A 14,888-nucleotide genomic window follows, 5' to 3' on the forward strand; every position below is an offset into this window, starting at 1 on the left:
CAGGACCTCTGTCTCCCAAACACTAGACCACCCTCCTGAAGTGTTCCAACCCACCGCGCTATTAAAAACGGTCTTTTCAACGGCGCAATGGGCGACACTTCAGGCTAAGAGTGAGTTTCACAGATCACCATCTTCTACAAGGGGGCATGCCCACTCAAATGTTTTGCTCTACAAATTTTTTAAAAATTAATTTAAAAAATAAATCACATTATGGCATCTGATAGGGTTGGGCAGTATCCAGAATTTAATAGTCGTAGCATTTCTGTACAATACTGGGGTAAACGGTATTACTGGAAGTGCACACAATTTTAGGCAACAGGGATCTTGATCCAGGAGTGGATTGAATGTCTTGTCTGGGTACCAGTCTTTTTAACTAACATTCCACTCTGTCATTGCCAAAAAGAGACAAGCCTTTCTGCCATCTTCAGATATTAACATTCTACTATTAACGAGCTCAAGGAAGACAGTGTTATCGAACCAGGATCAACTCCTCTAACAGCTTAAACGATATTGAAATTTATACCATCAGTATTTCAAAATACCTGATATATCGCCCAAACCTAGCATCTGCTACGCCCAAATGTGTTAAAGCAGCCAGTATAAGGGTTATGGAACACACTGCTGCAAATGTTGCATGGTATCATGACAGTCTGATATTATTGTGCATATGGGATTAAACAGTTTTGTATCAAGTCTGACGTTAGAGATCACGTAGACGCTGTTGTGATCCAAAAACATGTATTTATTCAAACCCAATGAGAGTGCTTCGGCCTCTAGTTAGGATTACGAACACAGTAATGAAGACCTTTTTCCTCGAGCAAAGATGAACAAATAGTTTGAAATGCAGTGAAGAAAAAAAAATGTAAATGAGAGGGGGGGGGGGGGGGGGGTGGAACATGAACCAAAGAAAATAAATATTTGCATTACAATTAGATGTATTACACTGGTGTAACATTGTTTTTCGTGACACAGGACATTAAGATTCATTGGTATTTATTCACGACACTTCGTGAAGATCCGGCATGACACTTTCAACAGGTATATCCAGGACAAAAACTGCTTATGTTGAGTGTTACAGAACTCAAATATAGTAAAAGTACGGAGGAGCCCGTCTCCTAGCAATGTCAGAGTAGGACTCTATGGATGGTTCTCCGATGCATGATGTTGTCACATCTAAATTGAACTAAATAATATAAAGGCAGGGTGGTGATGACACTTGGAGTGTAAGAACCACTGGGTTGCACCTGCTGTGTAGTTAGTTGATTTCGTGCCACTATGGAGTTGTTAACTCAAACCAGGGCCCACATCCAAAAAGCATATTGGAGAAGAGGACCTGATCTTAGATCAGCGCTCTCTTTCTATATAATCTAAAACTAATGCTACTGTGTATCAGCACACCAACTCTGAGGCTCTGTGAATACAGGCCAAGAGCTAGGCACTGTGACAAGGAGATACACTTTGTAGAAACAAATAAGTGCTCCTTTGTGCTGGTCTGTGAGTACCCCGGCACAATCCGGTTTCTATTCATCTGTACATCATTACATTTAAATACGAGGTAAAGCCAGGCAACTGTAACATGATACCATATGTGGAAAGCCATTTCAAAGAGAAATTGAACATAACATAATTCAAGTGAATGACTAGACAGAAAAACCTGTACGCATACGGGTCTTCCAGGACCAGTGTTGAAAACCACTGTGTGGCGAAGAGGTATAATGTGTAGAGATGGCTCAAATTGAAGATACGGAATGCACACTCTTCAGGGACGCTTTCCCTTTACCTTGGCAACGATAAACTGGAAAAAAATGAGAAAAAGCATATCAATAAAAAGAGGAAACCTACATTTTAAGACAAGGCCGTTCACAAGCAATCAGACAGTTTGATGATATTCTTTGTATATATTTTAGTTGATCAAATAATTATTCTTTCCCATGCATTTTACCAGTACTCTCTCTTCACCATTGGGTAAGAAATTGTCTTAACCCCTCCCCATCCACGCACCCTACATTCAAGCCTCGCCATTTTGCGCCACGTCCCCAGGACCCGCCGCCGCAATATGGGGGACCAGGTATTCTCCCGCCTCACTCCATGTCTCTGGAACAACGACCATCTCATGGAACTTCAATTCATGTTCCTCCTCAATCTTTGGAACAGCCATGCTGACAATATCAGGGCTCTTCGAGAAGTGTTGTTCCTCAATCCCTGGAAGCATCACAGGAACACTGGCTGTCTCAGGGGTCTTCAATTCTCCCTCAATCTCTGGAAGCGTCTCTTGAACAGCCTTGCTGATAATCTCAGGGCTCGTCCAGCCTATTTCTCCCAACCTGCTCAAACTGTTGGGGCATTTAAAGTAGGTCCAATGCAGCCGTTTTCATCTCAAAAATCGAATCATTTATGGGTAACAATTAAGTACCATGCCAATGATTGCTTTCAATTTAAATTATTTAAATAAAAAATAGAAATAGCTTCTTAGCAAAGAGAAATTTCTCAAGCAAGAATTTTGCTAGGACTCTCTGGGAGTGGTCTGAGTAGGGAAAGGGAAAACCGAAAAATAGCTGTTATTAGCAGAGACTTAACGGACTTTGTTATTGGTTTATTAACTACTTTACCACCTGGTTATGTCACCAGGCAGGTCAAAACACCATCCCACCAAAACAGGCTGATATTTCAGTGTCTTTTCAAAAAGCTCTTATACTAAAAGGGCATCATCATAACTTTCACAATATCACAGAATTATTCCAACCTCAGTGTAAATATATTTAAAAACACAGGGAAATCACATTTGACTACACTGAACCTTTAAGGCTTACCCCTGGCCCACCTTTCCCCTTTTGTCAACTGTGTACATCAGTCTTATATTGTCATATTTCTTGTTTTGTTATATTTTCATTTTTAATATGCTTTATAATTTAATGCACTTTGAGACTAAAACTAAACCAAAGTGCTATTATACAAATAAAATAAATAAATTAGGGCACACAATGGAAAAAGTTTTACAACACGAAAAACAAGGAGCGTTTCTTATTGGACAAGTCTAAGTAATTCCACCCTGTTGTCTTCTATTTGGTGCCTAATGAACACGACCCAGGTAAATAGGAAACAGTATTAGGGGAACAGAAGGGAACCTACTTGCTGAAGCTGTTGCTTGTGTTGTCCTGGAGGTTCAACACTAGGTTATCTGCACTCAGGTACACCTTATTCTGCGATGTCGCCACCTGGAGATCAGACACAGTCAGTAGGATTGGGCAATGTCTGGAATGACATTGTCCCAACGTCCTGTCCAAACAGCGTGGATCTACGATTGTATCGTAAAAAAAAAAAACATTATTTGTTGCACACAGAGGGGATAATTTGCAGGAAGAACACAATTTAAAAGGACTCATTGGTTATATCAGAACTGTTATTTGGTGCATAAAGTGGGGCAAAAAAGTATTTAGTCAGCCACCAATTGTGCAAGTTCTCCCATTTAAAAAGATGATAGGCCTGTAATTTTCATAGGTACACTTCAACTATGACAGACAAAATGAGAAAAAATGTAGGATTTTTAATGAATTTATTTGCAAATTATGGTGGAAAATAAGTATTTGGTCAATAACAAAAGTTTCTCAATACTTTATATACCCTTAGTTGGCAATGACAGAGGTCAAACGTTTTCTGTAAGTCTTCACAAGGTTTTCACACACTGTTGCTGGTATTTTGGCCCATTCCTCCATGCAGATCTCTAGAGCAGTGATGTTTTGGGGCTGTTGCTGGGCAACACGGACCTTCAACTCCCTCCAAAGATTTTCTATGGGGTTGAGATCTGGAGACTGGCTAGGCCACTCCAGGACCTTGAAATGCTTCTTACGAAGCCACTCCTTCGTTGCCCAAGCGGTGTGTTTGGGATCATTGTCATGCTGAAAGACCCAGCCACGTTTCATCTTCAATGCCCTTGCTGATGGAAGGAGGTTTTCACTCAATCTCACGATACATGAACCCAATCATTCTTTCCTTTACACGGATCAGTCGTCCTGGTCCCTTTGCAGAAAAACAGACCCAAAGCATGATGTTTCCACCCCCATGCTTCACAGTAGGTATGGTGTTCTTTGGATGCAACTCAGCACTCTTTGTCCTCCAAACACAACGAGTTGAGTTTTTACCAAAAAGTTATATTTTGGTTGCATCTGACCATATTACATTCTCCCAATCTTCTTCTGGATCATCAAAATGCTCTCTAGCAAACTTCAGAATGGCCTGGACATGTACTGGCTTAAGCAGGGGGACACGTCTGGCACTGCAGGATTTGAGTCCCTGGTGGCGTGTTACTGATGGTAGGCTTTGTTACTTTGGTCCCAGCTCTCTGCAGGTCATTCACTAAGTCCCCCCGTGTGGTTCTGGGATTTTTGCTCACCGTTCTTGTGATCATTTTGACCCCACGGTGTGAGATATTGCGTGGAGCCCCAGATCGAGGGAGATTATCAGTGGTCTTGTATATCTTCCATTTCCTAATAATTGCTCCCACAGTTGACTTCTTCAAACCAAACTGCTTACCTATTGCAGATTCAGTCTTCCCAGCCTGGTGCAGGTCTACAATTTTGTTTCTGGTGTCCTTTGACAGCTCTTTGGTCTTGGCCATAGTAGAGTTTGGAGTGTGACTGTTTGAGGTTGTGGACAGGTGTCTTTTATACTGATAACAAGTGGAGGACAGAGGAGCCTCTTATAGAAGTTGTTACAGGTCTGTGAAAGCCAGAAATCTTGCTTGTTTGTAGGTGACCAAATACTTATTTTCCACCATAATTTGCAAATCAATTAATTAAAAATCCTACAATGTGATTCTGATTTTTTTCATTTTGTCTGTCATAGTTGAAGTGTACCTATGATGAAAATTACAGGCCTCCGCTTTTTAAGTGGGAGAACTTGCACAATTGGTGGCTGACTAAATACTTTTTTGCCCCACTGTAATGTCATTCTTATTCAAATGGTTACAATACACAAACAATCTAATTAAATAATTGTTCAAAACAGTGTTAGGTAAAGTTGTGTTTTAATCTAGTCCAGGCTGCAGAATGATTTTCAAATTGGAAGGGCTGTTTCTCTTGTCCATAAAAATACTCAGATATTAGCCTACCTTTTGAAAACAAATATTATAGACGTATCAAGTGTAGGCTATTGTTATTTCATCTTGCTCATCTGGGTAAGCGCATTTGCAATATTTTTTCTTCAAATTAGGTTGCTTTCCGACAGTAAAAAACTAAAACAAAAGAGGAAGTGACGGGATTTCACTTAGTAAATATAGTACAGCCTGCCTTACGCTAAATCAGAAAAAACGACAGCTGACTTGGTGGGAAAGAAAAGCACATCAAGTTCTGCCGTTCTTTAGGTTTCAGGCCAAATGAAAAAGGTGAGCCAGCAGACCTGACCAAAGTCACTTGCAGAATATGCAAAAAGATTCAGGGCAAAGGATGGACAGACTACAAACAGCCATCAACTTTCACAAGCAAGTTAAGGTCCTTGCCAGAAACCTTTAGATAGCCCTAAGACATTGTAAAAAAAATAATTAAAAAAAATAAAAAATAGACCTAATGGTTTCTCATTACACTCAAATGTAGCCTACAGGACTATAAAAATCCAGATGCATCCTGCTTTAGAAAGTGGTCATTTTGCACCATCTAGTGGGCTAAGGAAAAATCACTATGGCCCTTTTGACAACCCTTCCTTCCTACCTTGTTCACTGATCTCACACAAATTGATAGATGTAACACTGGTTTCATCACATAGCTTTCACCAATCCCACCATGTCAGATTAGGTAAGGGAGGAACGAAGAATGCAATCTTAAAGTATTTAAAAACAGGGCCTACGAACGATTAACAAAAAGCTGGATTTCCGTACCGTCTTGGCAATGTTCTGAGCTGCTCGGATCTTCCGGAGTTTCAGGTAGCCAGGGTTCTTTGTCACCGCCTCACCCAACTATAGTTACACAAATAAGAAAATGCAAATGGGTTAATGTATGCCATCTTGGCACCTCAATATACCCCGGAGGGCATAGCCTAGTCCACATCCAGCAGGTTTTACTGGTCTGACTCTGGCTTTGCCTATGATCCAGCCATGATCCCAAATCACACTAGTCAACTCATTAAGTTGGGTCAGTTAAATGTGGCACGCACATGTCCTAAAAGCACCAGAAAGGTATTTCAAAGGGTGAATGAAATTAGGATAAACCCAGTTCACTTGTTCTCTTTAGTCAATGATGTATAGACCCAATATGGTTCATGTTTTAAAAAATATATATTTTTAAAGAAGGTGAACGGAAGGTACCTTTAGTGTATTCTATTTTAGCCTAACATTTGAGAAAAAAATAAAGCCTGACAGACATCAGCTGTATTTGAAAACGTCTAAAAACGTAAATAAGCGTCAGTGAGCAAAATGTCGTATCCATTTGATCTCGTCAAACACTTCAGAGCGGTCAGAGAGCTTAAAGCGACAATAATGTAGAGTTCCCAAGGTAGACAGGAGCTCATCACTTTTGAGACTAAAGATCTCTGGCATCTTGTTTGAGATGGAACTACAACTGAACATCCATATGGAGAAGTCAAATGAAGCATTGCTTTTACAAAATATGGAGATGCATTACTCCCTGCCAACAAATCAATGAACAGTCTCATACCTGCAATGCCTTTTTATCCAGCATTACCATCTTATCTAGGGTTGCAAAATTCTGGCAACTTTCCCAGAATTCCCTTTTTTTCCAGAAATCCTGCTTTTTCCATTCTGATTCCGGGAATCTTCCAAATGGGATTTCTGGAAAACGACCAGAATTTCGTAACACAAATCTTATCTATACACCACTGGAGACTGGACACATCTGTGAGATTAAAATTAAGAGCAAAAGCACACTAGTGTTTAACCTAAAAACCACAAGAGTATGATGTGCTGCCATAGAAATAGATAAAATAATACATCCATGTCTATGGATACAGCAGTGTGTGTACTCAGCTGTATGGTCGACCAACATGAGTGCAAGGGAAGGGAATGTGTAACAGCTGGTCCAAATCACTCCCTAAAACCTCAATTTTGCCTAAATCCTTCAATATTTGCAGATCTGTAAAAGGTGGAAGCAATATTGTAGAGGTTCTTCCACTAAACCTAACCAGACCCTTTATATATATAACATTGAAGGGTTAGGAAGAGATTTGGGACTGGTTTTAGCTGTGCGTGTTCAGAAGAGTCTCCTCTTCAGAGTTCACCATTTTAGCAGCCTCTGCCTCTCCTTCAGCCTGGATGATCTTCTGCCTCTGGTCCTGCAAGGCTTTCTCCACATAGAAGAAGGCCCTCTGTGCCTCCTGTTGGGCTGAAAATACAGAGCAAGGTGGTCACATTACCATGACAAGAGAATTGATTGCAGAACTTTTACTACATTAGATAAGCTCAATGAAGCATAGCATAAAGCAGGGCTGCACAACCCTCTTGGAGCTCTACTGTCCTGTAGTTTCAGTCCAACCCTAATTTAGCATATTTATTATGGATCCCGATTAGCTGCTGCCGAAGCTGGGGTCCAGCAAAATTAAGGCAGTTTATACAATTTAAAAAAACATTACAATACATTCACAGATTTCACAACACACTCTGTGCCTCAGGCCCCCTACTCCACCACATATCTACAGTACTAAATTCATGTATAGTGCGTATGTGTGTGTATATGCACCAATATGGGTGTTGCTTCACAGTCCATGCTGTTCTTTAAGTCTAAGTTTATTGCTCCTGTCAGTTACTTGATGTGGAACAGAGTTCCATATAGTCATGGCTCTATGTAGTGCTGTGCGCCTCCCAGTCTGTTCTGGACTTGGGGGCTGTGAAGAAACCTTGTGGCATGTCTTGTGAGGTATGCATGGATGTCCGAGCTGTGTGCCAGTAGTTTAGACAGACATGTTTACTGCACCGAGCTCTCTCATGAATCAAAATAGTGATGAAGTCAATCTCTCCTCCACTTTCAGCCAGGAGAGATTGACATGCATATGATTAATATTAGCTCTCTGTGTACATCCAAGGGCCAGCCGTGCTGCCCTGTTCTGTGCCATTTGCAATTTTCCTAAGTCCTTTGTGGCACCTGCCCACATGACTGAACAGTAGTCCAGGTGCGACAAAACTAAGGCCTGCCTTGTTGATAGCATTGTTAAGGCAGAGCATTTCTTTATTATAGACAGACTTCTCCCCATCTTAGCTACTACTGCATCAATATGGTTTGACAATGACAGTTTTCAATCTAGTGTTACTCCATGCAGTTTAGGAATCTCAACTTACTCAATTTCCACATTTATTACAAGATTTAGTTGAGGTTTAGTGAGTGTTTTGTTCCAAATACAATGCTTTTAGTTTTACAAATATTTAGGGCCAACTTATTCCTTGCCACCCACTCTGAAACTAACTGCAGCTCGGAGTGTTGCTGTCATTTCAGTTGCTGTAGTATCTGACATGTATAGTGTTGAGTCATCCGCATATATACACTCTGGCTTTACTCAGTGGCATGTAGCTAATAAAAAAATAAATTATAATAATAAAAAAAAAAACATTTTAAAGCAAGGGGCCTAAACAGCTACCCTGGGGAATTCCTGATTCTAACTGGATTATATTTGAGGCCTCCATTAAAGAACACCCTCTGTTCTGTTAGACAAGTAACTCTTTATCCACATTATAGCAGGGGGTGTAAAGCCATAACACATATGTTTTTCCAGCAGCAGACTACGATCAATAAAATGTCAAAAGCTGCACTGAAGTCTAACAAGACAGCCCCCACAATCATTAATCAATTTCTCTCAGCCAGTCAGTCATTTGTGTAAGTGCTGTGCTTGTTGAGTGTCCTTCCCTATAAGCATGCTGAAATTCTGTTGTCAATTTGTTTACTGTGAAATAGCTTTGTATATGAGGGGAGGAGAGAGAGGAGAAAAAAAAAGAAGAAAAAAAACTTTACTACGGGTTGGTAACGGGCAGATTGGTCAGCAATTTGAGCCGGTAAAGGGGGCTTTACTGTTCTTGGGTAGAGGAATGACTTTAGCTTCCATCTAGGTCTGAGGGCACACGCTCTCTAGTAGGCTTAAATTGAAGAGGCAATATCTTGTGCTATTATCCTATAATTTTCCATCCAGATTGTCAGACCCAGGTGGCTTGTCATTGTTGATCGACAATTCTCACCTCTTCTACACTAACTTTACGGAATTCAAAAGTACAATTGTCTTTCATAAATTGGTCTGATATACTTGGATGTGTAGCATCAGCGTTTGTTGCTAGCATGTCATTCCTATGTTTGCTTATTTTGCCAATGAAATAGTCATTAAAGTAGTTTGCAATATCAGTGGGCTTTGTGACGAATGAGCCATCCGATTCAATGAATGGAGCAGAGTTCGCTTTTCCCCCCAAAAAATATAATTTAAGGTGCCCCAAAAGCTTTTTACTATCATTCTTTATTTCATTGTGTAGTTTCTTTTTATTAGTCACATGATTTCTAGTCAGATTTCTAGTCTAGTCACATGATTTCTTAAATTTGCAGTACGTTTTCTAATCAGTTGGGCTGCCAGAGTTAATTGCCATACCTTTTCCCTCATCCTTCTCAATTCCTCATCAATCCAAGGAGATTTAACCTTTTTACAGTCATTTTCTTAATGGGTGCGTGCTTATTAGTAACTGGAATAAGTAGTGGTTTCATAAATGTGTTGAGTGCAGTGTCTGGTTGCTCCTCATTACACACCAGCAAATATTCTTTACATCATCAATGAATGACTCCAAAAAACTATTGTATGTCCTCCTATACACTTTATTAGGCACAGTGCTTGGAACTTTCCTAGATATGACTACTACATCCTATGGATTTGGATACCGATTTAAAGCAAATATCTGCAGCATAAGTAAAGATGTGATCAATACATGTTGAAGATTTAATTCCTGTGATGTTTGTAACTACCCTGGTAGGTTGACTGACAACCTGATCCAGGTTGCAGGGACTGGTTACAGTTTGAAGTTTTTTTTCCTGAGTGGGCAGCTTGATGATAGCTTGTTGACATACATTATCAAGCATTTCACACATTATCCAGATACTGACTGTTAGCACTTGGTGGTCTACAGCAGCTTCCCACAATAATGGGCTTTAGGTGAGGCAGATGAACCTGTAGCCATATTACATCAACAGTATTTTACATTAGATAGTCTCCAAGCTTTACAGGAATGTGTTTCTGAATATAGACCGCAACACTGTCTCCGTTGGCATTTGTCCTTTCGGTAGATATTATAACAATGTACTGCTACCACTGTATCAAAAAGGTATTATCTAAGTGAGTGTCAGAGAGAATATGAATGGCATCTGTTACAAGCAAGTTATTTACTTCATGGACCTTGTTCCTAAGGCTACAGTTGAAGTCAGATGTTTACCTACACTTAGGTTGGAAACATTAAAACTCATTTTCCAAACACTACAAAATAGTTGTTTCGGCAAGTCGGTTAGGACATCACATTTTTCCAACACTTGTTTAGAGACAGATTATTTAACTTAAATCACAATTCCAGTGGGTCAGAAGTTCACATACACTAAGTTGACTGTGCCTTTAAACAGCTTGGAAACTTCCAGAAAACAATGTCAATTATCCCATCGGAAGCCATGACATCATTTGAGTCAATTGTAGGTGTACCTGTGGATGTACACTGCTCCAAAAAATAAAGGGAACACTAAAATAACACATCCTAGATCTGAATGAAATATTCTTATTAAATACTTTACATAGTTGAATGTGCTGACAACAAAATCACACAAAACTGATCAATGGAAATCAAATTTATCAACCCATGGAGGTCTGGATTTGAAGTCACACTCAAAGTTAAAGTGGAAAACCACACTACAGGCTGATCCAACTTTAATGTAATGTCCTTAAAACAAGTCAAAATGAGGCTCAGTAGTGTGTGTGGCCTCCACGTGCCTGTATGACCTCCCTACAACGCCTGGGCATGCTCCTGATGAGGTGGCGGATGGTCTCCTGAGGGATCTCCTCCCAGACCTGGACTAAAGCATCCAAGAGCAAGACATGATGTCCCAGATGTGCTCAATTCGATTCAAGTCTGGGGAATGGGCGAGCCAGTCCATAGCATCAATGCCTTCCTCTTGCAGGAACTGCTGACACTCCAGCCACACGAGGTCTAGCATAGTCTTGCATTAGGAGGAACCCAGGGCCAACCGCACCAGCATATGGTCTCACAAGGGGTCTGAGGATCTCATCTCGGTACCTTATGGCAGTCAGGCTACCTCTGGCAAGCACATGGAGGGCTGTGCAGCACCCCAAAGAAATGCCACCCCACACCATGACTGACCCACCGCCAAACCAGTCATGCTGGAGGATGTTGCAGGCAGCAGAACGTTCTCCACGGCGTCTCCAGACTCTGTCACGTGCTCAGTGTGAACCTGCTTTCATCTGTGAAGAGCACAGGGCGCCAGTGGCGAATTTGTCAATCTTGGTGTTCTCTGGCAAATGCCAAACTTCCTGCACGATGTTGGGCTGTAAGCACAACCCCCACCTGTGGACGTCAGCCCTCATACTACCCTCATGGAGTCTGTTTCTGACCGTTTGAGCAGACATGCACATTTGTGGCCTGCTGGAGGTCATTTTGCAGGGCTCTGGCAGTGCTCCTCCTGCTCCTCCTTGCACAAAGGCAGAGGTAGCGGTCCTGCTGCTGGGTTGTTGCCCTCCTACGGCCTCCTCCACGACTCCTGATGTACTTGCCTGTCTCCTGGTAGCGCCTCCATGCTCTGGACACTACGCTTGACAGACACAGCAAACCTTACCACAGCTCGCATTGATGTGCCATTCTGGATGAGCTGCACTACCTGAGCCACTTTTGTGGGTTGTAGACTCCGTCTCATGCTACCACTAGAGTGAAAGCACCGCCAGCATTCAAGTGACCAAAACTTCAGCCAGGAAGCATAGGAACTGAGAAGTAGTCTGTGGTCCCCACCTGCAGAACCACTCCTTTATTGGGGGTGTCTTGCTAATTGCCTATAATTTTCACCTGTTGTCTATTCCATTTGCACAACAGCATGTGAAATTTGTCAATCAGTGTTGCTTCCTAAGTGTAGTGTTCCAAGTGAGATTGACTTAGAGTTACATTGTGTTGTTTAAGTGTTCCCTTTATTTTTTTGAGCAGTGTATTTCAAGGCCTACCTTCAAACTCAGTGCTTCTTTGCTTGACATCATGGGAAAATATAAACAAATCAGCACAAAGACATCAGAAAAGAAATTGTAGACCTCCACAAGTCTGGTTCATCCTTGGGAGCAATTTCCAAATGCCTGAAGGTAACACGTTCATCTGTACAAACGATAGTACGCAAGTATAATCACCATGGGACCAACAAGTGCATATCAATCCCAGAACAGCAAAGAACCTTGTGATAATGCTGGAGGAAACGGGTACAAAAGTATCTATATCCACAGTAAAACGAGTCCTATATTGACATAACCTGAAAGGCCGCTCACCAAGGAAGAAGCCACTGCTCCAAAACTGCCATAAACAAAGCCAGACGACGGGTTTGCAACTACACATCGGGACAAAGTTCGTACTTCTTGTAGAAATGTCCTCTGGTCTGATGAAACAAAAATAGAACGGTTTGGCCATAATAACCATAGTCATGTTTGGAGGAAAAAGGGAGTGGCTTGCAGGCTGAAGAACACCATCCCAACCGAGAAGCACGGGGGTGGCAGCGTCATGTTGTGGGGGTGCTTTGCTGCAGGAGGGAGTGGTGCGCTTCACAAAATAGATGGCATCATGAGGGAGGGAAATTATGTGGATATATTGAAGCAACATCTCAAGACATCAGTCAGGAAGTTAAAGCTTGGTCGCAAATGGGTATTCCAAATGGATAATGTCCCCAAGCATACTTCCAAAGTTGTGGCAAAATGGTTTAAAGACAAAAGTCAAGGTATTGGAGTGGCCATCAAAGCCCTGACCTCATTCCTATAGAAAATCTGTGGGCAGAACTGAAAAAGTGTGCGAGCAAGGAAGCCTGCAAACCCGACTGTTGCACCAGCTCTGTCAGGAGGAATGGGCCGGAATTCACCCAACTTGTGGTAAGCTTGTGGAAGGCTACCCGAAACGTTTGACCCAAGTCAAACAATTTAAAAGAAATGCTACGAAATTGAGAGTATGTAAACTTCTGACCCACTGGGACTGTGATGAAAGAAATAAAAAAAATATTATTCTGACATTTCACATTCTTAAAATAAGGTGTTGAACCTAACTGACCTAAGACAGGGATTTTGACTAGGATTAAATGTCAGGAATTGTGACAAACCGAATTTAAATGCTTTTGGCTAAGGTTCCAACATCAACTGTACATATGTTAATATGAGCTATTTTTAGAACTTTTCTGGGTTGCTTGACTGTTTTTAATGCTTTTTGGAAAGTTCAGGAGGTAGGGTGAGCTGGATAAAGTAGTCTTCCTACTATTGCACACTGCCTCAGTGCTAACAGTGTAACTTTGGTTTATAGGCTCATGATTACAATAGCTGTAGGATATACAGATGTAGTCGGTGCAATTTGGGGATACATAAATTATATTACATTGCATTTGCCAATGCCCCTAAGATCATGTACATTTGATGCAGCACTGAGCTGGTCTTGGATCATTTACCAGTCATCGTTTCAATGCAGCCTTGAAATGTGTTGACAGAGTCCAGGAGACAAGATGATTTGGATGGACTCCGTCATCCCTGTAGAGTATCTTCCGTTTCCAGGTGTCAAAGTGATCAATAAAAGTGACCCTAACAGAGCTACAGTAGTCTTTTAGCCAGATGTGTAATGCCAGTAGTCTGCTGAATCTTTCACACCCGCGGCCCAACGATGGTACTGGACCTGAAATGTTTGGCTGTTTATTGGCGTCTTAATGCTAAAATCAGTTCTTTAAAATACATTTTCAAATGTTCCGAGCTAGCCCTCCTGATGTCGTTTGACCCCACATGGACTTCGACAGTGTCAGTTCCCAGCATCTGTGGTAGAACAGTCGGAAGCAGCCTTATGTCCTGTACTCGTGCTCCTCGGTAGCACAGGGTTTTTGCCTTGGGGAACAAGAGGTTTCTCACCATAGAGCTGCCTATGATGACAGCTGGTGATGTTGAATGGGCCGGTCTCGCAGGCAGCCTCATGGTCTGGTGAGGCTGGGAGCTCCAAGGATCTGAAGCCGAGGTAGAAGCCACCTGAGAGAAAGAACCAAGGACCAAGACGCAGGTAGCTCCGGATCCGATCTTGATTGGGAAGCCACCAAGGAAGGCGGCACCGGAACCTCTGGACTCAGGGCGACAAAGCAGTTTCTGGTCGGTGTCAGTTCATGGAGACCCTTGACAGAGGATGCCTTCTTCGACTTCCACAGCGAGTGACATACCTCCATGGCTGGTTGGGTCGAGATCAGCTCCCTGAGATAGAACCCTGCCTAGCACTGGCCAGTCGGCTGTGGAGAGCCCGACACGGCGGCGTAACTTCCACCAGAGTGGCGTCCGGCTACTGGGGTGGAAGATGGGAGTGGGGACCCCAGTAGCTTATGTAAGTTTGCTACTTGCTGGCTAAGAATAGCTACTTCGCTCCTGTAGTCCTCCGCAAGGAAGCAGCTGCTATATTGAAAGTCAGCACGGTCCATATTGTCCCAGAACAAAGCAACGTAAAGTAAACGCAGCTCCTGCAACACTGGTCTCAACCTCCATTTGAGACCGCCGAGCCAGCTAGGCTAGCTGGGCTTTCCAGTCTCTCCCCCTAAATGGAATCTGGCAGGATCCTGGGACAGATAGCAGCTAACTCACAGGGGCGCGCATGATCAGCTCATGGCACTCTGCCAGACCTCTGGGTGAAACAGCTCTCATTCTCTCCTCCTTCACAGTAGAAGCCTGAA

The 14,888-nt window shown here is 42.2% G+C and overlaps 1 protein-coding gene across 2 annotated transcripts in view; it reads right to left on the bottom strand.

Moving 5' to 3' along the window:
• Positions 1–221: 221 nt before the first annotated feature.
• Positions 222–14,888, bottom strand: part of phb2a (prohibitin 2a) — a 36,183-nt gene continuing 21,516 nt past the window's right edge. The window contains exons 7-11 of one of the 2 annotated variants that reach the window (XM_020467144.2): positions 7,225–7,328; positions 5,870–5,947; positions 3,130–3,215; positions 2,002–2,333; positions 222–1,795 (exon numbers count right to left, since the gene is read on the bottom strand). In XM_020467144.2, the coding sequence (XP_020322733.1) occupies positions 2,009–2,333; positions 3,130–3,215; positions 5,870–5,947; positions 7,225–7,328 (593 nt within the window). In that variant the 3' untranslated portion in view covers positions 222–1,795; positions 2,002–2,008. The remainder of the gene's footprint in view (positions 1,796–2,001; positions 2,334–3,129; positions 3,216–5,869; positions 5,948–7,224; positions 7,329–14,888) is intronic. The other variant, XM_020467145.2, reaches the window with a different exon arrangement.

The sequence above is a fragment of the Oncorhynchus kisutch genome, linkage group LG30, assembly GCF_002021735.2.
Source record: "Oncorhynchus kisutch isolate 150728-3 linkage group LG30, Okis_V2, whole genome shotgun sequence".
Taxonomy (NCBI): Eukaryota; Metazoa; Chordata; class Actinopteri; order Salmoniformes; family Salmonidae; genus Oncorhynchus; species Oncorhynchus kisutch.